Below are 27,699 nucleotides of genomic sequence, written 5' to 3' on the forward strand. Positions count from 1 at the left end.
CATGTTGCAGATATGTTGTTTGCAGTCCAGTAGTTTTTCCAAATTCAGCGCCACAGCCTCTTCTCATCTTCTCCTACTTCAGAAATTTAAAAGAAAACAGCTACAACATGTGTTAGATTTCACATTATTCTTACATAGCTGTTAAATTTTGCAAATGCAGCACACAACAGGCCACAAATAAAATGTGTAAGTTCATATGAAAAAAAGGAATGATCGCAGCCTTTACCAAGAATTGTAAAATGCTTGCAGGTCTCTCATTGTGTAATACTGAACTGGGTTAATATTTATAGGGCATGTATTATGAATAACCTCCCACTGTTGTAAAATATTTAGCAGATTATAATATGAAACAGAATTTGAATTTTCTAGAGGTTGATTTATATCTGATTCAAACTCCTAAACAGCTATTGTCCCTCTGACGCTTCATTTTAATGCATAATTGATGCAAAGTTTTTTCAGTGATTGTGAATTCATAGATGTGATTTTCCAGTGTAGGGAATCTCTTGACATGAATGAGATGATGAGTACGATTAAATCCCCGTTCCTGTCAGTGCTCTCGAACACTGCGCTGCATCTGTGGCCGCTCGGCACATGTTCAGCCGCATCGCAGCTTCATGATAACAGGATTTTCAATTTTATCTTATCGTAAACCCATGACCATGTAATCCCCAAAGAAAATGTTTACATATAAACTCTGCACGAGCATGTGACAAACCACAGAGTCTTTTGAAAACATCAGCATGAGCAAATGTCTGGCCAAGCACAGACCTTGTTCCTGATATACTTTGAGGGACTGTTATTCAAAACAAAGCTGACATCCCAGACCTTTAAAGGCACCAATATCCTGCATACTGGTTCCTGTCCAAATGAAACATGATCAAATGTGCTGATTAGAAGATATCATTTACCCCTGGCACTCTCCCCTGTCTCTGCTTGTCTTACCATGTTAAACCATCTCGGCTCCGCTGGACTGAGTATAAATTATTAAAAACAAAGGCAATATGTCTTCAATAAAATACCCTCAGGCCAACCTGAACCTTCCTGTCATAGACTCCCACTCCTCCTTTCCTTCAGTTCCCTCAGTCCAGGACGAAAGGAAGTGATTCAAGATACAAGTGAAAAACCTGTGTGCATTTAAAAGTACTTAAGTATAATAATCAAAATGTACTAAATATTTACAATAAGCAGAAAACAATGTCATATTTCATTATCAGTGGCGATGCATTAACATTTTAATAATGTATTTGGTTGAGATAGGCTAATTGATTGTAGATGTAGATAAAATAAAAGGAATGTAAGTGAAATCTCCAAACTACACCCATTTAACCATGAAACATTGTGAGTATAAACATAAAGTTGAAATATAAAGTATATAAGTGTATATGTAACACCTTCAAGACTGTCAACAGAGACAACAGTTTATTCAATAAATAGTATTAGGTAGAAACTAGCTACATCTAACAATATTATGTACTTGAATTACAAAATAAGTGTAATAATAATCGGGGTGTCCCGTGGTTGACCTGGTAGACCATATCCCACATGGTCCAAGGCCGTATTGCGGTGACCTGCATTCAATTTCCAGTCCAGGTCTTTTGTTGCATGTTATTCCCTCTCTTTCCCAGTCTTTTATGTTGGTAATAAATGTAAAAAGCCCCGAAAATATCTGCAATCAGTTAGAATTACTGAGAAATTATATGTAATTAGACACGACCAGTGTGTGCACCGCCTTTTCCCATATATAGCCAGGATAGGCTCCGGCACCCCGCAACCCTTAGATGAGACTAAGCGGTTCAGAAAATGTGTGGATGGATGGATGAATGATATGTAATTAAACCACAGTTACTAATCAAAATGTTGGTTATTACAAACAGGTTACATAAAAGTATATTGTTTTGGGCTAAATGCTTATGTACAGACTCATTTACTGTGCAGTCAGAAAAGGGCTATATACCTGCATATTACTGATTTATAGTAATGTTTATAGAAGCTTTGTTGTTTTGTTACTCATATGTAAGTCGAGTTATAACATCTACCGTAATTAGTTACTTTACTTAGACAAAATTATTAAACTTTTCATTTTTTACATTTTTGAGTTGCTACTAATCGGTAAGTCTCATTATTTCAACATTTTCCTTCATCATAACTATGTGCTGAATATACAAGTTGTTGCAGTGTTTTGAAATGGCAAGAACACACGTCATTACCCTCACACGAATCTAAAGATGGAGTGCATTATGATTGTTATGAATCCACCAAAACAAAGAAATAAATGAGTTGGTCAGTTAGAAACATTTGGTCCCACAGTCTAAACATCTGGCTCGAATGTCTTTACTGGAAAATGTCTCCATGTTTCTTTTAAACCATCCACAAGACTTTAAACTATTCATAAATCATTACACAGTGACTTTGTTTTAACTCTATTGTGATTGTGCCAGTGTCTGGTTTCCCTTTACCGTGCAGTATAACCCGGTGGAGAACCATCCACAGTAACACAACGATCCCTGGTTTGTCTGTTTGACTAGTTTCTTGACTAACCCAGTTCATTCCAGGTCAAACTCCAACCACTATGAATGTAAAGAGGAGAAAGCTGCTAGAGAGAATAGATAAGTGACGCTGATACATAAACAGAGTCACTGTATACAGGCGTTTCCTGTGCTTTAAAGTGCAGAATATTACAGAAAAATGTTTCTTACTGGCATCCTCTTGAGCTATTTTTCCAGTTGAGGACCAAGAAAACAAACATGTTTACAGTTTATATTGAGGCTTTGGGTTATCTGATCAAATGTAGGTTTCTTTTGGTCTGGCTCAATCCTCCTCCTCCCCTCCTATCTTTTCCTTTTCTAAAACGCTAACCTCCCAGGACTGCAGCTGAACGTGATGATAGAGTAATTAATAGCTTCAAAGCTTTCATTTGCTCCAATACATCCAGCCCTTCTCATTACACTGCAGTCTTAACCACTCATGTTTGGGTTAAGAGACTCTCCTTTTTTCCCTTTTCTCACTCCAAGTGTAATCTTCTGAATTTCCTTTGGAGGGAATATTGCAGCACAAGATGCCGACTGCAGCACATAAACACATTTGCTCTGTTGGGTGCAGAGAAGTGCAATGTATTGAGGGGGAAAAAGGAGTAGACTGGAATGTCACTCATGCGTAGGAATGTAGATTAAAACACAACACAATCCTGTATAGTGGTATGGTTATTATGAAGAATCATGGTTATTTAAAATGAATGACAAAATCTGTACAATTTACAAACTATTTCATCGTGCATTCTATACAGAACTCATTGGCCGTAGGCCTACTGTTGCTTCATTTATATCATGGCTCACATGCAATGCAGCTTCATCTAAAGCACTTCCCTTCATCATGGAGCAGATTATTGTCCAGCGCAGCGGTAGTTATTAGGAAGATTACAGCCGAGTTCTGCAGCACACCACATGCGGCTCAAATGCAGGCCTTTAGACAATGACAATTAAAGTAATGCAGGGGAGTAGGGCTGTGTGCTTCACCCATTTAGACTATTAACTGAGGTTCAGGGGGGTAATGGCACTGCACAGATGGCGAGAGGTTTGTTTGTTAAAGGTACAGCCTGAGTCTGTGCAGAGGGAACAGTGTTTTAATGACACTGCTGAAGGATCGCTGTTTCTGTTTCCCTCTGCAGAGGTTCAGTGTCTCTTCCTCAGAACCCCCTCTGCCCCCTCCCACTTCTGAAAAATGCAGAGAGATGACTGCCACTACAGTAACAGGCCACTAGAAGGGGATGTGTGTCTTTATAAATAAATAAAGACATTGCCCCAGTTTGGACTTCTCATGTGCTCTGCTGCCACGCTGTGCAGTCTTTCTGAAGAACAGACTTTGGGGGTTTTATGCATTAAGCAGCATTAGTAAATTCCTGTACTATATTCATTATGTGCATACTTTATAGGTCTGCATCTTGTAGTAACACAACTGACTTGTATTTTTTTGCCTTTTTCAGCAAAGTACATCGGCTGCTATGTTGATGACACACAGAAAAGAGCATTAAGAGGAGTTTCCTTTTTTGACTACAAAAAGATGACGGTGTTTCGTTGCCAGGACAACTGTGCAGAAAGGTATGATGCAAACAACCGACACATCCATTCATGACATATATTTTATTTGTCTGTCAGCAGTAAAACACACAAAAAATACTGTGCTGAGTTTTATAAAGCTTGGTAAGGTTGGGTCAGTGGCGGAAGATAAACCCCTAATATTTTGTATTTTTGAAGTAAATCCATAAAAACAGGCAGATCCTGATTTTTTTTTCATGTCTAACATTGAAAGACTAGGTGTTTGGTTGAATTATTATAAGCCTTTGAGGCCTTGGTGGTTCTGCTTTCTCCTTGTTTTTGATGCTCACTGACAGTTTGAGAAATAAAAGAAAAATTACGGTGCAGAAGAACCAGCAATGGAAACCTGACTGTGATTAAAGTTGGGTTCCTCATGTGCAGTAAATCTGAGCGCTTGTTCTTGGCCAATACTGGCTTGTCACATATCAACGTCAGCTCAGTGCAAACAAGATCATGAATATAAATAAATTTTTTTTCAGTTGAGTCACATAATGGAAATCAGGCACAGAAGTAAACACAGAGCACAGAAGAATAACATAATTGTTCAACTAAATTACAATGTATTACCAAACATTTGTAGCCATATATCTTGTTTGTCCCAATTCTTTTGGTCTAAATCTGTTTTAATATGTTTATCCAGCACCCAGGGAGAAAACAAAATGATAATGTTAGCTCGCAGTTATTTCACTTAGAGAAAGGCACATATCAGTTCACAAATGTCAGCGTCCCCGTATCCTTGAAGAAATCTAGATTTTTAATCTAAGTCTGGCATATGTTTGATATGATCTGGGATCCTTGTTTTGAGTAGCTCATCTTTTCATCATTACTCTTCCAAACAGAATAATCTCAGTTTAGCTTTTGCAATGATATATGTGTAAAGGTGTGATGTTCAGGTGTCCACATATGTTGATTTATTTTACTTACAACTGAAACTAAATTGGAGCCATGCTGTTTCAAACACAGTTCATTTATGTGAGCTTCCTGCTTCTGGCCTCCATTTCTCTTCTGCTCCTTCATATCTTATCTTTCCTTCTCTGCTACCTTGCCATCTTTCTCTCACCTTTTTTTTCTCCCTGTGGAATACCAGGGACGCCTCTATTGAATGCTTTGAATTACATCCATCAGTGATTCGCAAAGCAGAGAACAGGAGCAGAATGATGCCTGTTTTCAGCTCCTTCCTCCTCCTGTCTGCCTTATTTTCTAGAGCAGCAGGTTAATACAAAAAATAGGCAAACAAATGACAGCCACCAGCACACAGCAGCAAACAGAGGTCTGTGTTTGATTGACAGCCCATGGGATTTGACCTGTGTGAGGAGTGTTTAGCTGTATAATTGCATCCGAAAGGCCTATGGGAATCAAATCCTCCATGAGGCAACATGAGGGGTCCATAAGAGAGAAGAGGTCCTGTGTGATGGATTTAGCTATCAAATATACGGCACTCAGTTATAATTGGCTTTGCCTCAGAACCACACAACAAGTATAACTTCTCCCATTTTCAGTCAAGAGGAACAGGGACAAATCATTTCACAGTGTTTGGTTTTGGTCCCATATTTACTCCCAATGTCCCCCATCATCTGGTTTTGTATTGACTGAGTGATTAGTAGCTGTAAAACTACACCTATTCCCAAACTTATTTCCTCTGGCCTATTTTTATTTTTTATTTATTTTATTTTTTTACAAATGAACAAATCATCTTGACAAATATAGCATTAGATAACATAGGTAGATTGCATTCTTAACCACTTTTACTTGCATTTCCTCCTCATGTTCCAATATGAGTATATAGGTTATCCCACCATTGAGCCACATTTGCTTTATGCACATAATACTGAAGATATAACAGTAAACATTACAGATACTCTATAAGTAAAGCCAAATATATCCATTTGAAGAGAGAATACACAACAGATTCTTGTTTTACCATACTAGTTTCAGTGCTGTATCAGAAAAATATCTGATTATTGTTAATCCACTGAAGATGAAAAGTAAGCAGTTCAATCAGAAACAGTCGAGAGTACAGATCATATAACAGAAACCAGTTATCAATTACTTGTCTTTTGGAAATTATATGTAAGCTCTTACAATAAAAAGTAGGATACAAACTCTTTGTGAGATATTTATGTTTTATAGTTTCACAGAACAGAGTGTATCATGTCAAAATACTATTAACAAGTAAAAGGCTATTACAAGGAAGTGGAGGAAGGTAGAACCACCAACAAAGGACCAATGTCACTGTAGAAATGTTCTTAATGGAAGAAATAACACATAATGTCAGATTTATGTGAATGGATAAATTAAAGGAAAAATAGTATTGACTGAATGGAGAACTAGTGTGTTTCTCAAGTCCTGTTCATTCTATGTGACATGACATTCAACTGAAAAAGAAACTGAACCTAAATAAAATCTCCTGTGGGTCATGACCCAGTCTCTGGGAGATAACTGGCTTAGAGTACAATCACTTCAGCCTCATTGTGCTCCCATATTGTTCATCATTTTCTCCTCTCTTTTCAGAGGTTACATGTACGCAGGTCTGGAGTTTGGCGCAGAATGCTACTGCGGTCACAAGATCCAGGCGCCCAACACCTCAGAGTCTGAATGCAACATGGAGTGCAAAGGCGAAAAGAGTAACGTGTGTGGAGGAGCCAACCGACTGTCCATCTATCGGCTGGAGCTGAGCCAGGAGTCGGCACGCCGCTGTGAGTTTGACACTGACTAACAACAAAAAAGTCTCCCCTGGGCTACATAGGAAACACGCACAGGTCCCAGCACACCCAGGCAGACAGTCACAGGGCTATCAGGTGAACACAATACAGTACTGTAATGTTTTTCAATACACATACAACATTTCTTGAAGTTCAGTGTTATTTTATCATTATTTACTTCCATTTAAATACAAAATACAACCACATTTTCTTGTATTGAGCAGAGTTTGGCTAGATTTATAACCAAAACAATGAGAGTCTTCCACTGAAAAACGTAGACAAGAAAAAGGTAGACAGTCTTGTTCCTCATTTAAACCACTATTTTAATTTGTTTTTGGTTGAATCCAGTTCAGTATTATTAAGTATTGTTTTTAAGTCAAGTTAAATACACAGTATTTTTTACAATGAGAACACATTTTAATGATAAACGTACTTATACTTAATACTATTATTTTAAACCTATTTATACTAGGGCATTTTTCTCTTTAAAAAATGAGAATAACTTTGCACAAACTTCTCTCTTGAAATTGTGTTTTTGGAGAGTAGTCACCCAACACAAAGTTAATGTCATGCTTTAAAGGTAGACTTGAGTAAAACATCCCTGTTGAACACTTGAACAGACCTAAGGGTTCTGGATAATAGACATCATCGAACAATCAGTCAATCACTCAGTCAAAATTTCTTAACCCTTTTTAAACAATCATTGCTGGTCAGAGTGTTTTGCAGATGATTGTTTAGCTAGTAATAAGACAGAACGAACGTAAATTAAAATGACAAATACATAAATATTAGATAAAATAGAGAAAAACTTAACAAATAGAATAAAACCAGGATAAAAGCAGTATTCACAGTGATTCTGGAATGTAACATGTGTGACTGTTTTGTGTAGAAATGCAGGTTTTGTTCTGGTGTATGTCACCGTCTGGTTGTGCTGTGGGGTTTAACTCGTATACAGTTAGAAATGTCTGGACTGTAAACATCCACTGCAGCTGAAAAGCTGAGGCAAAGGAAGGAAATGCTAATTATCATTTGCAGGAAGAAGTGGGGGTGACGTAGTACACTTCAACATGTAGCAAGATAGTTTGTTCCTTTCTTGACAACTTTTAAGAAAGGCTTGGCCATAAGATGGGGTATTTCTGATATTATTTCCCTTTTTGCTTGAATGGTTTTCCCCTTATATGCCTTCCACTTCTGAGAAATAGTTTAGAAATGAGAAGTTCGAAATGTCAGAGGATTTGACAATTTGTAGTGCATATTTAAGAGTCTTGAATCTACATAAACATACGTTCTTTGTTCAGTTTGTCCTTTTTATTAGTATCACAAGTTTGTTTATTGATGTATGAAACTTACATGGAAGAAACAGACAAAAAAACATGAATGCAAAAATGAAAAAAACATACAAATGTAATGAAAAAAGGTTGTACTCAGCAAACTCACAGGTAGTGCAGTATTTACACCCACATCAGCACAATAATTGTATAATTGTATTTATATTATTTTGGTTTAAACAGTGGTATAGAAATCGTATTGTTGCAGTTCACATCGTAAAGGTAACAAAACAAAAAAAACAGGGAAATGTCTAGTCAGGGTTCTTCACTTTGGTAAGGTTTCAGACTTCTATAAATATAATTATATGGGTAGTGTGGCTCATTCCAAAACTCTACGTCCTCTGCATGTCTTAAAAATGGTTGCCAGATTTGATCAAATTATCAGATGCCTCTCACAGTGTGTGTTCAATTTTTGCCTCATACAATATAAGCCTGATGCACTATGTGTGTAAAGAGTGGTCTGTGTCTTTTCATTTCAGAAGGATTATTATATATTTGTCTTGTTTTTTTCATCGCTTTTAATCAGACTGCTGAGTTGGCTCTTACATTTAACCTCTGACCTTGATTTCTACCATAAGGGCCATGGTTTGAATAACAAAGAGGAAATGCAGGAAATGTGTTGAAGTGGCTGTTTTGTGGTTTCTGACTCTTACATGCAGTTACTATTTCGTGCTTGCAATGTCTACTCTGATAAACCTATGTAAAAATTTAGCAATCTCTTTGGTGTACAGCCCATATTTTATTAGAACAGACTGTGTTTATGAATGTGATTGAACTCAACTGTGTATTTGCATCCGTGATTGTGCTGCCTCTGCTTGTGTCTTTGAACGCTGCATAGAATACATTTCAGTATGATTTATAATGCTCTACAATGTGCAAAGGCAACAACAGATAACAGAAGGTGCATTCATAACAGACATACTGTGGGGAAACAAAGAGAAAAATAGACATAAGATTAAAGATGCATGTTTAATCAGAGCAGAAGGTCATACATAAATAAAACATAAGACACTGTACACACACACACACACACACACACACTGATTTAAAGCCTCCCAGCATTGATAGTTAATGCTCTTGGTAAAGCTCTCTAAGCTTAGTGAAGTGCTCGTATTGATACAAAGCTCCATTTACATACTTTATTTAGTGCTGCTTGAACAACTGGCCATTATCTGTCATGGTAAAGAAGCTTCAAGTGTTTCTTTTGATTATTAATATTAATATAAAACAATGTGCTGACACTTCTTATGTACTATATCCAAGAATGGCTGACATACACTGAAGCGCTCTGTTTTCTCAGGTTCTTCTGTTTTGGTTTAGTTTAATCTACATGCTAATCCAGGATAACCAAATGAAAAATCATCTGTGAAAAGTCCAGGAAAGGGGGAAGCAGATCTCCTCTGCTGTAGTGATTTATGATGGTCTCTCCATCAGATAAGAGTGGGGATGGGAGGTTGAAGGTCATCAACACACTGCAGGGATGAGAGTGATGCTGTTCGTTCAGGGTTCTGGCAGGTCAGGGCTTCAATAGCCCAGGAGAGGGTCCCAGTGGGATCTCTACTGCCGGGGTTACTGGACAGAAGCCAAGCTGATGGACGCCGTGCTCAGAAACCATAAAACTGGAGCATATAGTGTTTTTCTGTGCTCTTAGAGACTAACATTCTGGTTTTGTTTTGTTTTTTGTTTTTTTTTCAGACGGCAGCGCCATTTTCAAGGGCTGTTTCCACAGGCCGGACAATGTCACTCTGGCTCTGCCTTTCAGCGCCGTCATTCAGAACATGTCTGTGGACAAGTGTGTCGACATGTGCACGGAGAGGGTGAGGAGGCTTTGGGTGTGTCCATATCCAGGCATGGGTCATATAAGTGTATGTTCAGTATGTAATGGATGCTGTGTTTTAGGAGAAATCCCTGGCCGTCCTGGCTGGAGATCGATGTTACTGCGGGTTTCCGACGCCACTCTTTTCCCTTCACGAGCTGGAGGATGAGAACATGTGCCTGCACCACTGCCAGGGCGAGGAGTTTGAGAGCTGTGGGAATGAAGAATACTTTGTGGTGTATCAGACGCAGGTGCAAGGTAAAGTTTGGTGACAGCTTTGTCTTTGCTGTAAAGATATAGCCTAGTACAAATAAGAAAGCATGAACCACTCCCTGCAGGCAGGAAACACATAAAGCATAGAGATCACCGCAGTATGAAGGGTGTAAGCACTTTCTGTAAACACGAAGATACTTTGTTTGTTTGGCAGTTCCCTTTTCTAGTACCTCAATGTGGACTGATCCGCTTTCATAGACAAACAATCTAGACAGTCTGTTTACAGAGTATATTATAAAAGAAACTGCCCCTTATTCTTTATTTCTTTTTGCTAAAACATTTCTAAACATTCTTTCATAATACAATAAGTTGTGACCATTTCCATGAGTCCAGTGTCCGCTGTGTGCATTGTTGTCAGTGTTTGCTGACTGCACCAAACAGCGGTGGCTTGGATCAGCAAAACAGTTTCCAGTAAACAAAAGACAGAAAACAGAAATTGAAGTGCCTTTACTTTATCTGAATATTCTGCACTCAGGATTTTGCACAATCTTGTTTTTTTTTTTTTAATACACGGCTTTTGAACTGACTAACATATTAAATGAACTGATATAAGTAGAGGTTCCAGAGTCATCAGACGTGATGGCTGGTGGTTGTGTAGGTCTTTGAGGGTTAAGTCATTTATTATAAAAAGGACTCTATTACAATAAAAAATTAAAACTGAAAATATTTCTTCTTTTGGACTTTTCTGTAGCATATTTTCATTGTCTGTTGATGTGAAATATCTTTCATTCCAATTTTTCAACATGAGAGGTTTTTTTTTGCCCTTGTTATTACGAAACTATGTCAATAAGCAGGAGACGATCCACTTTCAGAATCTATTCAAGGCCTGACCTTTCAGTGGCTCATTGATATGTACATGTATAATAAACTAATATTGTTTATGTGTTGCTATTAGATAACCGATGCATGGACCGTCACTTCCTCTCAACTCGCTCCAAGCAGCTTGTGGCCCTTGCTAGTTTCCCCGGGGCCGGGAACACTTGGGCTCGCCACCTCATAGAGCTCGCCACCGGCTTCTACACTGGCAGCTATTACTTTGATGGCTCCCTTTATAATAAAGGTAAATATCTGTGTATGACATCCACAGCTCCTCAGTGCACCTCTGTGGATGAAAGCTTTGACTGTTGGACGTTTTTCTTTGACAGGATTCAAAGGGGAACGAGACCACTGGAGGAGCGGCAGAACCATCTGCATTAAAACTCATGAGAGCGGCAAGAAGGAGATCGAAGCCTTTGACTCCAGCATCCTCATGATCCGAAACCCTTACAAAGCCCTCATGGCAGAGTTTAACCGCAAATATGGAGGCCACATTGGATTTGCCTCCCAGGCCCATTGGAGAGGGAAAGGTGAGCTACTGAAGATAATAACTAATATATGATTTTATATTATATTCAATTTGTGTGTAAATAGAAACATCTTTAGTTTTGAATATTATCATCTTTCAAACTAAAGGAAAATATGAAAAATCAGTGCAAACAATATAGGAAAAAATGGTATAAATCTGATGAGTGACTCAATGGAACAAAGGATTGTTGCAAAAAAAACCATTCATTAGTGCAAGATTTTCTTCTCTATATTTAAGCTGTCGAAAAAGGAACCAGTATATGAAAACTAAACATCTAGAAGTGATTGTGGGATTTAAAAAGGGGCTTATTCATTTTTTAAGTATTACAAAACAAGGAAAAACAGTTGATCAATAGGCTATGAAACAGATAGTGACGTAGAACGGTGATGAAATGGAGGAAATGATTAATAAAATGAGGCATATGGCTATTTTAGTGGCTTTGACCTTATTCGCCAGTGCGGTGTGGCTGAGTTTGAAGAGGACACACTGAAATGAGAAATGAAACAGTTAGCCAACTAACCTCAGCCTAAGTCGGCTCATGAGCTGGAGCTGCGTCACCAAGTAAAACCAACTTGTTCCTCAGAAATTTTATGCTTCATGTAATTTGATAGAGCAGTACAAACACAAAAATGTCAATAGGTGTTGTGTTGCATTTAGTGCGTCACCGTGCTTTGTGTTGTATTTGTTTGCGTGCTGGTTGATCACAGGGTATTTTTTTTGTTTGTTTTGTTTTTTTAAGATGGTGAGGTAGCTCTTTGTTTATTAGATCAAAGTCTGGATTTAATTTCTGTAGCAATCTTCATATTTCATCCCATATTTCCATTTTCCTCCATTCATTCAGCCACCCACGTGTGTTTTGGTAACCATGGCAACTGGTTTTGTCTCGTCCGTGTATCGTCTCTCTGACTTTTCTCTGAGGTTTAATCGATTTTCCAGAGCTGGAGACTTGCCGACCCAGCAGTTGCCTCTCTTTGTGAAAACATCAGCACATTTGGCCTGCCATTTCCAATGAATGTTTATTCCTTCTGTCGGTGGGAAATGATGTGATGACATCAGTAAGAGAAAGGCTTTGTGACAGCTGCCACTTCGAATACAGACAGGAGCTCCAGTTTGAGAGTCAGCGTGACATTGTGTACAGGACCCACCATGTACAGCAGACACTGTGGGCTCAGATGAAATTACAGACACCCATTACCTTTCACTGTGTCCCCAAAAGTCAGGGGTAGGGCACATTTTTTTAAGGGCATGTCATTTTACAAAGCCCCACCTGTTATTTTCTCATCTGGTTGATTCAGTTAAAAACTTGTGCATCTTTACTTTGGTTTAATATGAACACAAGTAGCTCGATTTGATATTCAGTCAACCTTCAACTCAAGAGGATGTTCAAGACTGCAATGAGAGTTGACAGTATTTTGGTCTTTTTTATTTTAAGTTGTGGTTTTTGTTGAAAACCTAACACCAAGGACACAGTGTGGTCATATTTTGTCCCTCAGTTATTCTATACGGCTTGTGTCTGTACAAGCGGTCCATAATACTCTGTCCACATTGGTTCTGCAGGTGTCACGCACATTGCTTTCTGCGACAGCACTGCAAACTCAGTGCTGCAGGCTTTAAACTTAAAAACACAACCTCTACAAACAGTAAAGATGTGTGCTAATGCAGCACCTCTTCTGCCAGCTGCTGCTTTTATGGGCCTGTAGATTATCGCTGGATGAAAAGTTGCAAGCGAAGGACTTTTCCTCAGAAATGAAACTGTAAATATTAATGCCAATTTAATCATCAAAACCTCTCAAAAAATTACTTTCGTCTAAAAGACCTCAGTTTTTGACCTTCATGATTCTCACATCCTCTTAATTCCCCTCATGTTTCCACGTGGTCACTGCTTTTTTGTGTTGGACTTGACGTGATAAAAAAATGAACTCTCAGAGTAAAATGTACAGGTCATTGTTTTTATCCAACTTCCAAAAGTCTCAAATAACAGCTTATTAATATCTTATTTAGCAGAGCTGCAAACAGGGTTGCTTTTTTACGTTTATAAAAGGTGCCATCAACAACAGTTCAGTTATTTTGCAACCAATTACCATGTTATAGACCTGCACTGTGCTGCATTTTGTGAAAATGGTACTGAATTTTCCTTTTTGTATTTATCATTTACAGGACCTTTACTCACTGCACCAACTCTTGCAGATTTTTAATGGGTTCTTTCTTTTAATTTGCTCTCATTTTTGTAGAGTGGCCTGAGTTTGTGAAGAACTACGCTCCTTGGTGGGCGTCCCACACATTGGATTGGCTACATTATGGAAAGAGAGTCCATGTGGTCCACTTTGAGGATCTGAAGAGGGACCTGTTCTCCCAGCTCAAAGGGATGGTTCAGCTCCTGGGTTTGAAGGTTTCTGAGGACCGGCTGCTCTGCGTCGAAGGCCAAAAGGATGGCAACTTTAAACGCTCTGGGCTACGCAAGCTAGAATATGACCCTTATACACCTGAAATGCGAGCTAGCATCAATGAACTAATCAGAACAGTAGACACTGCCCTGAAGAAAAGAAACATGTCTGGAGTTCCAGAGGAATACATGCCAAGATGATATATGTGATCCTTAAGTTTGTCTTTCCACTCTTTTAATTGGACTCTTCTGTGATTCTGCACCATGTTTTGTAGACTACATGACTTCAGTAGTTTTTTCTATTTAATTTCATAATTTCATGTCATAGTAGGGATGAATTGGTCTGTTTATGGTCCTATTTTTATTTTATTTTTTATCCATCTTCTTTTGAACAGCTCCATGCATTTATAGTAGTGCAGCTTTTTTTATAGAGATTATTTTTTGGGTTTTTTTATCTTATTTTTGGGATCATTATGAAAAGCACTTCTTATCCTGCTCTATGCACATGTGCTGTGTTGGCATGTGCACATGCCTTAACATGACGACGGTACAATATAGCTGTGATGTTACAGAGAGGCACGTCTGACTCTGCAGGCTGATTCATAGTCAGTGATCCAAATGATACAATATAAAACTCTCAAGTGTGTCATGAGCTTATTTTGCATCACAAAGATTAAGAAGATTAAGAATTTCTGCTGCTATCACAGTTTTAGAGCAAGTTACTATTTTATAGATGAAGGTCACTGAAAACTTTAAAATGTCAAACCCTTTATTGAAGGGAACACAATGCAATATGCAGGCGATGACTACCTGATGAAGATACTGTGTGTTTTTGTAAGTTATTCAACAAAAAGAGGTAAACAACTCAATTCTCAGCTCCTCTCATTCAAGAAGAAATCCCTCTTGAAGGCACTGATTCAAGGAGAGAAGAGGATTTATCTCTACAGCGTATATTTATCTCTGTTATTATTGACTAATTTGGTTGAATATGTTTTCTGAACACTGGACTTGATGCAGAAATCCAAAAAGCACATCACTGTGCAACACTAGCCCCAAAGATCACTGAGGAATTAGACATTATGTCATAGACTGGAGGTTTTCTTTAGTTGTAGACGTTTTAAGGTAGATGTTTTTGTTTTAAGGCAGTTAATCATGCTGAATGTGAAAACAGTTTTATTTTATTGCTTTGTTGTAGTAAGAGCTCAGCTGATTAAAAGGCTGGTAGTACTTTTACTCCCAATAACGTACAAAAAAAATTTTCAACAGTCCACAACCATGTGAAAAATGTGTGAAATGTGCTCAGATTTTATAAGCAGCACGACTTATAGCGCTACGCAATGTGCTTTGCCATATGCTTAAAAAAACAAATATATAAATACATAACAAACCACTGGTGAGATCCAGAAAACATTGACTGACTTCCATTTTCTGTACAATATATACAGTATATATTTTTATAGTGTGCGCTGACACATCAAAATATTTCTATTGCAAAAAGCAAATGAAAAGCTGTTTCTATTTTTAAGACATGCTTTAAAACTTTACTGGCTCTTGGCTCTATTCATTGACTTGCTGGCACTTTTTGAAACATAGGTGTCACATTTGAATGTATTTTCTATGGAATGAATGTAATGTGAAGGCCCAATAAAAGTTAATATAAGGTATTTGTGTTGTGGTTTAATACTTTTACAAATGAATGAAGAAGAAGCATGGAATGGAATGGTGAGTTTTTGCTCATGAAGATAAAAGAAAATACTGCCTCCAAATTGCAAAAGTAATGTCAAGTGGAAATCAAGTTTAGTTCAGTTTAATTTTGTTTCCATCTATTCCAGGATCATCATTAGTGAATCAGCTACGACCTGTGTGCTCTTAAATCTCAAGCACATTGGTGATTAGATAAGTAATATGGGACCTAGCAGGGCTATTAGTTGGAGTTAGATGATAAATTACTGCAGGTTCACCACAGTTGAACCCTTTTCCTGTTACGAGTGACTATTTGAATGATTGTTATTAGAAAGACATTGATAATGGCAGCTTTAAAAGTAAATCATGTGTAAAGTTTCACCGTGATTCATTTCTACTGATTTATCTAACCTTTAGAGTCTGGATTCCCTCTGACATTCATTGTTTCAACATCAAAAAAATCACAAGATGTGTTCATGTTTGTGTTCTTGTCATGATTCCTCTTATTTTGGTGAGAAGGAGGAAGTAAGTGGGTTTACCAAAGGCCACTTGAAGGGTTGCTGTGTACACAAGGTTCACAGTCGTCACAGTATATGGAGTTACCCTCTTGAGGAAACGAACAATTTTATAAAACTGATGAAAAGCAGAATTGTTTTTGTCTGTTTCTATCTACACTTGTAAATTAAAAACTACAGCACAGTTTGACACGAAAATATTCCACAGTGTAGGTCTGTCTCATATCTCAGTCCTCTTAGAAGATAGCTTGGATCCAGATCTGGATTTTTTTTTTTTTTTTGCCACTAGATGATGGAGATTTCCGCAGAAAAGTAGTTATTTCTATGAAAAATTATTTTCACTATATTTTCATTGCATACCCAGATTTTTTTTTTTTGAATCATTTCTTTCACATTCCCAGATATTTTCACATTATCATAACATACGCACTTATACAACATGTATACCAAGGTACTTTATGGAATATTATAAATTATAACATGAAACACAATTAGTTATCAGTATGACAACATGAAATGTTTCACATTATAACAACATAAAGATACAGTTATTGCAAGACTTTCTTGTCTTAGTGACCAAAGATAAGCGTCATTTTAAAGAAAATCATCTTGATACAACATGATACCAATCTGTTTTTGTTTTTGTGGCCCGGGAGTAACACATGTCTATAACTTTATTTACCTCAGCAATTGAAAATATATACATTCAGTGGAACAGACTTTACAACAAAAAATAGAATGGAGCAGATTATAATGGTGGCATCCTTATTTTACAAAACAGAAATAAAAAAAAAAAGATAAAAATCTATTGCACAAACCACAACCACTGCATATGTGTTATTCAAAAACACAAACATCTGACTTCTTTGCTACAAAACAAGCAAATGTTCCTGCATAAATTTCTATTTCATAATCTTTTAATTCACATCTAAATCTCCCTGTTTGCTGTTGGTAAAACTGTGCACAAAACATTCCACAAATACTGCTCTGGAAACACTCCTCCTGCTTTGTAAGGCTAAAGTCCTTGAATGCAACACAATATATGTACTTTCTTAGATTTGTAGATGCTGATTTTGCTGTGAAAGACAAGTAGCAGCTTTTTCAAACCTTGCATGGTGAATCCTTACTGACTTGATTCATAGTGAGAGAAGACATTTATCATATCTGCTGTTAATCAATTTACATATTTTACAAGATGTGTTGTCGGTCAGAGGGTGACTGAGTATCAGTTTACAGTGTGAAACTACTAAATGTGTGTAGAGGCTCTGCCGTCCACGGAGCTGGACCGAGACAGGTACCGAGACAGGCTTGTGGTTCGGCCCTCCGCTCCCTCCGCTCCCATCGCACTCTCCATTTTTGACATGACTGAGCTCTTAAATTTCTGCCTAAAGTCATTGCCCATGAAAACATATAAGACAGGGTTGAGGAAACTGTTTGCTGCTGCCACAGATGTTCCAACTTTGAGGCCAATGGTTATAACATTGTGGTCGTAGTTCTGGTGGTTGAGCTCAAGTAGGACAAACACATGGTATGGAAGCCAACAGGTAAAAAAAGCAGCAACGAGTGCAGTCATGACTTTGAACGGTTTGGAGATTTTGGTCATTCTGTTGGTTTTAATTTTGAGGATGATGATAGAGTAGCAGATGATGATGATGAGGAATGGGATGACAAACCCAGCTAGGAAGCGCACCACTCCAATTATCTTGTGAATGTGTCGGTCTGAGTTATAATTGTTATAGCAACTGGTTTTACCCATGTGCGTAGCAACATCTCGAAAAATGATAGAGGGAAGGCTGAGGGCGACGGCAAAAACCCAAGCCAGAAAAACAACAACAGACGCCTTTTTAACAGAGCGGTGGTTCTGGGCCCAAACTGGGAACATCACAGACACACAGCGGTCGACACTGATGATGACAAGGAGGAAGATGCTGCTAAACATATTGACAAACATAACGAAGGAGGTGAACTTGCACATGAACAGGCCAAAGATCCAGTTATCCATGGCCATGTGAGTGATGCTGAAGGGGAGACAGGCGCAGAAGATGAAGTCCGAGATGGCGAGGCTCAGGTACCAGGTGGTGTTGATCGTCTTCTTCATCCTGAAGCCAGCGATCCAGATCACCAAAGCATTTCCAACGGAGCCCAGCAAAAAAATGACTGCAGTGACCAACAGCAGAGTCACACAGAGGACTTCACTGAAACATGTTGATTTGTGCTGAACAACTGGCTCCTCATGGGGAGTAAAATTGCCCCCATAGTCCTCAGTGTAATAATAAGTGTAATTATTATTATAATCAAAGGACTCAAATTGGTAGCCATCTGAAATATCCATTTTGCCTCAAGGAGCAGAATTTTCTGAAAAAAGAAAAGAAAATTTAAGAAAAAAGTCAGGTTTTGATCAGATATTTCCAACAGAATCCATTAGACTGTATTTTAGCCCAAATTAAATGCAGCATTAAATTTGATAATACTCTCTTAAATACCTTCAGAACAGGTCATCAGCTGCTGTTACCGTGATGATGTCCAGAGCTGAGTGTCAGCAGAACTCTATGCTTCCTTTAGAAGTGTCAGAAACACAACCAGCTGCTAAGCAATCAGCTGACTGGGTGGTTTCTCAACACTTCCATCCTCTGAAGACTTTCAGTACTGCATTTTTTTCTTGTTCTGACACTGTTCATCTGTAAAGACATTTGTTTATCAGAAAACACATACAACTTTTACACCATAACTGACATCCAACCAACCATTGAGAGGGAAATGATACTTTGCTTACAGATACCTGAGCTTTGACAATTATATTTAAAGCGGCAAATGACTTTCAACACAATTTTTTTTTTTTTAAATGTGTAAAACCCAAATGACAGCCTAATTATCACTTATTCATTTGTCTTTCTGTGTTTACGCACTTGAATCATTTCCCTCTCGTTGAACAACTTCAAAGATGACTCCATCATACACACTGTCCACTTGTTTACATAACAAACCAAAATGTCACTCAGGCCTTTTCGGAAATTTTGTCGCGAAGTGCATTATGGGAATGGGAATTCCATTCAGCAGCAATTTAGCTGTCTCTTCATGAGTTCTGAACCCAAATGCTGCCTTTACCTCCATCCATCGACTATACTCATTCTTTAAAACAACCCAGGGGGATTATAGAATTTTACGTTGTAGTGATCTGGCTCATTTTCTTGCCGAATCTGTGAGAAACCACTTTTACTTGGTCACCATTCCAAATCAATTATAAGATATTAATTTGTAATATTTTCACGTTGAGCCGTCATGTTCTTCCACTGGCCTGTGTTTTATGTTACAGTTTTCTGTTTCTTGGAATTGTAATTTTGTCTTTTATTGGCCAGATTCATGTTATTAGCCAGATGTGTCCATTCAAACCAGACGGAGGAGTGTTCATAAAACCATAAAGCACTGGGTGAAATGATGATGTTCTCAGGGCATAAACACACTGATTTTAATTTAATATTTCACCCAAAGCATTTGATGCAGATGTTTCTAATAACACAGAGAAGCAACAGCTGTTGTAAAAACAGGCCAGAAAACACGGCTGCTATCATTAACATCAGTTTGGGTTGTTGTCCTGCTTCATGGAATCATAATCATGAGGCAGATGTATCCATCCACAATATTCAGTGTTTCTCATGACAGCAACGAAGCAACAGCAGCTGCAAGAAAAAAAGAATCACAGATGGTAAAGCCATGACAAGTGAAGAAGACAGAGGAAAAGTAAAACAGACTCATTTAATAAATACACAGTTTTTATGGTTTTTCATAGATAACATTTGAATAAAATGAGGGTGATGCTATTTCCGAAAAAACTTACACACATTAGTTGATTTGCAAATAACAGCGTTCACATCTTTTTGCAAAGAACAAGAAAAAAGACCCAAACTGCTGAAAAAAATGCTGCATAATACATATTGCAGAGTGTGCGTGTGTTATAGGGATGTAAATTTGTTTATACTTCACATTTTGAAGACTCAGCTCCCTTAAGGGGACAAAGTGCAGGTTGCTGTAACATAAATTATTTAATTTGAGGGTTAAGAGTTATTTTAAAGTTAAAGTTCAGGCATTTTGTAGTTTGCCATTAAGGTTAGGGTAGATTTTAGTGTCTGTGTACATTTGCATGAGCCTAGTAAACATGAGCTTTTAGTCATTTACAATTATTTAGCTTTCATCTCAATGATACTTCCTGTAACATTTATTTCACCAAAAGCTGCCGTTCTTGCCCAATCAGGATTAATGCTTTCACCTTTAGTGTTTTCCTTATATTATGTATGCATGATCAAAAACAAAGAGGAAAGTCTGAAGAATCCAAAGAGGCATCTGTAAACATAGAATTAAAGATGTAGTGTGGAGAATATTAATTAGACTGTACCAAGAGACAATCCCAGTCCTGTTAAATATATTTACATTTTAGTATTCCATTTCAGCATTTTTACATCCTGAATCAATAACTTTAGAGGTGATGTTACAGTGTCTTGAATCTTGATCACATGTAAAAAAGGAGAAAAAAACTGAACTGCATTAATGCACTGCCTGGCCAAAACAAGTAGTCATCTCCTGGATTTAACTAAACAAAAAAGTAAAAGCCTTCCAATGAACAATTAGAAGTAAGCAACATTAAGATTGGACTGTGTTTCAGTGGGGTTGATTCAGTTGTTCAGGTCTAGGTTCTATAACATTATATGTCCTTAAATTAGATTAGCTGAACCTAAATATACCGAATGACCAGAATTGAACATCTGTGGATTTTTTTCTTCTCTGATGACACACAACTTGTGCTCAAGTTAGCTGATTAGCCTGATATTGATCAAAAACTGCCAGAGGTTTAAAAAGTTTCTAAGAAAACAGAAAAAGCGTTTTCAGGGAACAAGGGTTATGTTTTCCTGGAACAGTAGTAGCACATTTAGCAAACAGTTCCTACATCCTGACCTTTGTTAATTGCTCACTAACCTATACAAACATAACAATATTAAGTGCAGTGTTAAACAATGACTGAACCATTATTTGGACAACTCTGCAGGAAGTATCACAATGGTGAGGAAAGGCAATTAACCAAGGAAGACACATTATGAATGTAGGAATTACACATGCACAATGCAATCGTGACTTTTAGAACTCAATGTTGCACAGACCAAACACCACCCAACATAAAAAGATATACAGTAATATATGTTGAAAAACCTCTCTTTCATCTTCTCTCTTATGCCTTATTTTTCTCTTCATTATCACAATAAGAGACATTTTTACATGTTCAGGAAACAAGCTAATGCATGTAAATCCTGAACCACACACAACCCTCTGGTAAGTGAGGCAATATTTAATTGCATTCAGTGTGCTTTACCTGACCTATTTAGATGCATTTCAGTAAAATCACTTTCACCATGGAGAACACAGAGACCTGCTGCTGCCCTGGAGATTAGATTTCCTAATGAAGGCCGAAGTTATAAATAATCAAACACAACACACACAGTCACTCAGGTGTAGTCTTTCTGGGAGGTGCATTTAGTGCGCCCCAAGGAAAGTAAATACATATAATAAATATATCCCCACTTTGTTAGAGACTAAACCAAGAGAGCTTTTGTGCAGCATACAAAAGCTGAGTGCATTACTGAAACATTGTTTATTCAACAGAGTGAAGCCGACAGAAGACCTGCGGACAAGAAGGTCAACCTGTCCTGCTAGAGAAAAAAATATCCATGAGAATAAATCAAAATTCATTGTCTTCATTACTACTCACTGCTCTCAATGTAGCAGCATTGTTAAGCTAGGGAAGAGAAAAATAACAGAAAAGTAACAATTCAGAAAACTTATAGTATTCATTTGGGTTCCTTTAAACACTGACCATGGAGAAAAGGTCTACAAATTGCTCTTTCACTGTATTTTGAGACACTGCAGCATTTAAATATTAATTTCTCATTCTCTTTTAACAATGACCCAAATTTAATGATGGCAAACCCTTGAATTATTGTAACACTGTTTCCCTACACCAGGGGTCACCAACCCTGGTCCTCGAGATCTACTATCCTGGATGTTTTTGATCAGGGGGATTCAAATCCGGTCCTCAAGGGCTGATATCCTGCATGTTTTAGATATTTCCCTCTTCCTGCACACCTAGAAGCCATTACATCATCATCAGGTTTCTGCAGAGCTTAATGATGAGCTGATCATTAATTGAACCAGGTGTGTTGGGAGAGGGTTACATCTAAAACATGCAGGGTAGTAGATCTTGAGGACCAGGTTGGTGACCCCTGCCCAACACCATGGGTGTCAAACATGACTAACAGGCCAAAATTAGCCTCCCAAAGGGTGCAATTCAGTCCATGGGATGAATTTGTGGAATGAAAAAGATATTAACAATCATTTCAGTTCAGGTTCCATATACAGACTAATTTGATCTCAAGTGGTTCAGACCAGTAAAATACAATCATAATAGCCAATAAATAATGACAACTACAAATTTCCCCCTATGTTTTAGTGTAAAAAAAGTAAAGTTACATGAAAATATTTCCATTTACAAACTATCCTTTCACAAAAAATGTGAAAAACCTAAACAAATATGAACATGAAATATCTCAAGATAAATAAGTGCAATTTGAACAATATTCTGCCTGTGATTAAATGTTTTGTGTATTTGTAGATCCACTGTGATCTGTAAGTTGTAATGCATATGTGTCAGTGATAAGCTGAGGTATAATATTGTTAAAATTGCACATATTTTTCTAAAGAAATTTCAGGTTGTTCATGTTATTCACATGTTTAAAGGATAATTTGTAGATGTGAACATTTTCATATTGTAATTTTACTTTTTTCACTCTATAACATAGAGGAAAGTTTGGAGTTGATATTATTTATTGATTATAATGCTGTTATTTTACTGGTCCGGCCCACTTCAGGTCATGTTGGGTTGTATGCAGCCCCTGAGCAAGAGTTGTTTTTTTTTTTATATCTCTGCCCTACACTGTCAGGCTAAATATCTATATTTACAAGTTAATACAGGTTATGTTTAAGGCATTGTAAAAACAATGAGTTTCAAACCTTTCCTCAGAAAATTCTTTTAGTTAGTTAAACTTATTTCGTCCATATATTTTAAGATTACTCAATATCCCTTCCGTGATTATGTTAGGAAATAGTGGGTTTATCACCTAAAACATTTTCCGTTTTAGAAATCTAATTTGTGATCATTTGGCAAATGTTTAATATACTATGCAACTGCCGTTTAATGGAAAACAGCAATATTTGGAGTAGTTATCATATTATTCATTAGATAGTAACAATGTTGAACAAGGAAAAACAAGATATTTTCACTGAAGAAGACTTTAAAAAAATCAAGGCGGAGGTAAACAAAACAAAGAAATATTAACAATAAACAAAGTAAAGATCAAAATATCTGGTCTTCCCTCTACAGGTGCTTCAGGCATATTATCTACTGGAGCTGTGCTAGTACAGGTGCTCTTCCCATCTGGAGTTAATAACCACATACACCCGGAGTTTCCAGATCCAGCTGTCCACTGTGATGCCTCCCACCCACCCACTGACACATGACGGGTCACCTTTGATGGCATCAGAATTAGATTTTCTTCATCTCACTGAAACATCACTGAAACATAAGGTAATGGGAAAGACTTCAGATCAATATTGGTCTGATCTAGAAAAAGGCATTTTCATTATATTTTGAAACCAAATCATCAGGCCTATTTAAGTCGACTAGTTTACACACGTCCACTGCTCGAACCACAATGATAATTCAAAGAAAATATCACTGACCAGCCAAGGAGTCGATGAACCACAAATACACCTTTTAATTTAGTCCAACTTTAAACACTTTTCCAGACTTTACACAAGATATGCAGCACTCAGGCAGAAACACTGCAATATACATAACATATTCTTCTCCCACCCCAAATAAAATGAGACAACACTTAAAAAAATGAAGTCACCTAACCATACTGTTTATATTAAGTGACAAGTCTAACAACAGAATATTGGTAGAAAGTGTCCATATGCCCGTGTCTGTTGGGGCATTTGTACTTTTCTATCCTTGGAGGAAATGAGGGATTCTATGACAAAGAGGAGATGGAGCGGAATGAGTCCGACGGGGAACTGAAACCAAGCTTATACAGAATCACCATTTATGGTCATATATGTAATATTCTGTAAAATCATCCTGTGATTTGTTTTGTGGGATTATAGAAAGGGGTGTTCCAGTCACAGTGGGTTGTGCTTTGTTCTACTGTATGCATATATTTCTCTGAAAGAATAATATTTTTGCCAAATAGGTGTAAGTCTACAAATACCATGGACACTGTATTGTATTTATTGGACATTCCCTTGTTTTAGATGGCTCATAATTTGTTTATATGCTGTAATCCAGGCAGATGCTGCACATTCAAAGGCTAACCTCATGTATGAATGACAAACCTTGAGGATGATGCACCATGTTTGTGTCCACTGAGTCCTTTGAGATGGAGTCTTTCATTGGCTTGTTTTGTCTACCCAAAATTTCACTGTGAGTTTTGTTTTCTGTGTTTTTAGCTGATGTGGGGAAAAAAGCCAACATGTGATATTTGGTCTCAGCAGTAAGCGAAAATGACCATTTCCGTGAAAAGTGACCAAAACATGTGAGATTGTGGTGAGTCACAAATCTGTCAGGCTTTCACAGCAAACACTGGAGCCAAGAGTGAAGGTTCTCTTTACTTCAGTCTTTTTTATTGCCATCAGACTATAGTTACAACATATACATATATACACACACACACACCTACACACACACACACACACACACCTACACACACACACACACACACACACACACACACACACACACATATTGTACATCAGCCCAGACCTGATTGGGGTGAAGAATGAACTTTTGGTTTCTACATTTTCAGTGATTATTATTATGCTTATACATTTTCAATGATTATGCCACATTTACTTTTAATACCACTTTCATCATACAAAGCTGCTGTTTCCATGGCATCAGTTGGTCACCAATTCTCCTGCTGTGTGTACTCAACTCCACCAGTGAATAAATGACAACAGGTCATTGAATGCATTAGTCATCAACCAGGATGATTTTACACTGACCCCAAGCTTGGCCACAATGAATAAATAGAAGAAGTGATTTAAGCAAGACATGTCTTCATTGATTAAACCTTTTGAAGTGAAAAAGCTCACTCACTTTTGGTGCAATCAACAATATTCCCCACCCCCCCGGACTAATGGAGGGTCCTCTGTTGTATCAGGTTACACTCCTGCCAAGACACTGCGCCATTTCAATCGTATTTTGCAGTAACTTGAGCATTATTACTACATTATTGTCTTCAGAGAAAGGCATTATATAGATTAGAGAGTAGCAGAAGTGCACCAGGCTGCAGCAGAAAGCTGCTTACATAAAATCATCTCCACAATGCAGATTAAAATGGGCTGATTTTGAGTCACAGTATCAGAAATAGATAATCATGGGTTAAAATGATCTGCAGAACAAAGCAGAGGCATTAACCTCAGGAAGTTGTCTTGTAACTTCATACAACTCCATTCTGCCAGTCTGCTGTTATTATTAGAATCACTATGGATTATAGCTTTAATGTGTTGGGCTTGAGCAGCAGAGTGAGCGCTGTCATAGTGGTTCAGAAAGAAATGCGGGGCACATGAAACTACTGTGATCCATGGCCACCATTATGAACAGCTATCTCCAACAGCTATTAGATCAGACAGATAATCCTCACCATAGCCACAATCACATCCTGATTAAAAAATGCATTTATTTGTATTATGTACTAAAGGCTTGGAAAAATCTGCAGTGTAAACAATCACTAAATCATTGTATTAAATATTTTAGAAAAAAATCCATTCTTATTTGTTGATAACCCCTTGTAAGTGATTTTACTGCTTAGGCCAGTGTAGTTTTCCTAATAACTGAGACACTTTGATGCAATGTAAACTGTAGATCACCACAACTGCACTGATGCATCTGATGTGATCTTATGTCACTTTTCTTCATTTTCATAATTTTTCTTCGTTTTCAATAATTTTTGTAATTTTATGCTTTTTTTTTCTCCTTTGTTTTTATCTTTGCTCTTCAATTCCTGACATTTTTGGCCTCTTTCATCACTTTCCAACTTTTTGTAATTTTTCTTCATTTTTGTATTTTTTGTAATTTTTCTTCATTTTCAGCCCTTTTCTTTATTTTTATCATTTTTCTTAGTTCTTGTCATTTTTCATTGAAATAAATTTGTTAAATCATCATTCAAATGAATTTGGCTAACTTAGCGTTAACTTTACTGAGCTAAGGCTCTTTTGAATCTTTACCAGGTCTGAAAATGTGCTGAAATTACTGAAAATGCTGTTCAATATTACACTTCAAATGTGATACTAAAGCCAACTTTGTAAAGAAAGTGATTTACTCACAGAATTTGATTTAAGTGTTTTTTGAGTTGAACATTTAGAGATAGTTGGTACTTACTCTTTTTTATGTTACTTCTTTGGGAGAGTTTTCACTTGTGAAACAGATATGAAATACATCTAAAACACTTCTCTGTCACCAAGTCTGATAGTCTTAGTGACAGTATCTGCATTAAATATCTTTCCTTGAAACCACATGGGATAAATAAATGGCAAGATATGCTGCCATACACTATACTGGGCTCTATGCACAGCCCCACTACTTCCTGAACTTCAGATAGCTCCTTTATTTCTTGTCTTTCATTATTGGACACACTGATTATTCCAGGTGTGTCTGTTACTTCTTGTTGTGACAACTGTGGTCAGGCACACCTGGATTAATCAGTGTGTCCAATAATGAAAGATAAGAAATAAAGGAGCTACTTGAAGTTCAGGAAGTAGTGGGGCTGTGCATAGAGCCCCTATTGCACTCGTGTCTAACCCAATGCCTTTGTGAATAATTAGAACCTGTCATTGACGCAGCTGCAAGTTAAGTGGGCGAGTCAATCATCGGATCCCAGTTCACTTCTGACCAGAGTATTATTGATTTTCTCCTCAGCGTGGCATGAGTGTCGTCAACAATAGATGTCTGACATTGAGATGGGTCATGATGTTGTGTGAAAAAAGGTTAGAGTTTCAGTAATGTACCATTTTAGACTGTTGTAAAAGGAAAGGTAAAAAAAAAAAAAAAACTTAGCTGACAATCATGAATCCCAAATTGAAATGTATAAGATAGAAAACCATTAAGGATATGTAACTGTAGTTATAATGTGAGGTGATGAAACAAAGGAAAACCTGTACTGATTTCCCTGCTCCTATAACTATACTACAAAGGAAGGTGTGATTAAGAGGTGTGAGATCAGTAGGACTTTCAGGGTTTTTTCTGTACACCTACTACAGACACAGAAAGACAAAGAAAGAGACGGAGGGGAAGACATGCATTTAATCACATACTGTATGTGTGCACACATATGTTGAACACTCAGGGGAATTATAGCTGGCTGTTTGCCAACAGTTATAAGCACAGATGGACCGACATGACTCCATGTTAAATCTTTACATTAACATACTTTTATCCTGAGGGATTAGAAGGGTTCAGAGA

The 27,699-nt window shown here is 37.4% G+C and overlaps 2 protein-coding genes across 3 annotated transcripts in view; one reads left to right on the forward strand and one right to left on the reverse strand.

The window, feature by feature from the left end:
• Positions 1-15,602, forward strand: part of wscd2 (WSC domain containing 2) — a 34,395-nt gene extending 18,793 nt beyond the window's left edge. For both annotated transcript variants that reach the window (XM_030143375.1, XM_030143374.1), the window contains 7 exons: positions 3,980-4,094; positions 6,603-6,787; positions 9,817-9,938; positions 10,021-10,195; positions 11,106-11,270; positions 11,356-11,556; positions 13,787-15,602. In XM_030143375.1, coding sequence (XP_029999235.1) covers positions 3,980-4,094; positions 6,603-6,787; positions 9,817-9,938; positions 10,021-10,195; positions 11,106-11,270; positions 11,356-11,556; positions 13,787-14,139 — 1,316 coding nt within the window. In that variant the 3' untranslated portion in view covers positions 14,140-15,602. The remainder of the gene's footprint in view (positions 1-3,979; positions 4,095-6,602; positions 6,788-9,816; positions 9,939-10,020; positions 10,196-11,105; positions 11,271-11,355; positions 11,557-13,786) is intronic.
• A 1,586-nt stretch (positions 15,603-17,188) lies between these two features.
• On the reverse strand, positions 17,189-18,753 carry cmklr1 (chemokine-like receptor 1). Its single transcript, XM_030142460.1, has 2 exons — positions 18,620-18,753; positions 17,189-18,491 (listed from the first exon to the last, which is right to left on the reverse strand). Exon 2 carries the CDS (start codon positions 18,466-18,468, stop codon positions 17,383-17,385), a length of 1,086 nt encoding a protein of 361 aa, XP_029998320.1. The 5' UTR covers positions 18,469-18,491; positions 18,620-18,753; the 3' UTR covers positions 17,189-17,382.
• Positions 18,754-27,699: the final 8,946 nt, after the last annotated feature.

The sequence above is a fragment of the Sphaeramia orbicularis genome, chromosome 9 (assembly GCF_902148855.1).
Source record: "Sphaeramia orbicularis chromosome 9, fSphaOr1.1, whole genome shotgun sequence".
NCBI classification, from domain to species: domain Eukaryota; kingdom Metazoa; phylum Chordata; class Actinopteri; order Kurtiformes; family Apogonidae; genus Sphaeramia; species Sphaeramia orbicularis.

Bases quoted from the DNA above. Each gene is read 5' to 3' on its own strand.
- cmklr1 (XM_030142460.1), bottom strand. From the start codon at position 18,468: ATGGATATTTCAGATGGCTACCAATTTGAGTCCTTTGATTATAATAAT.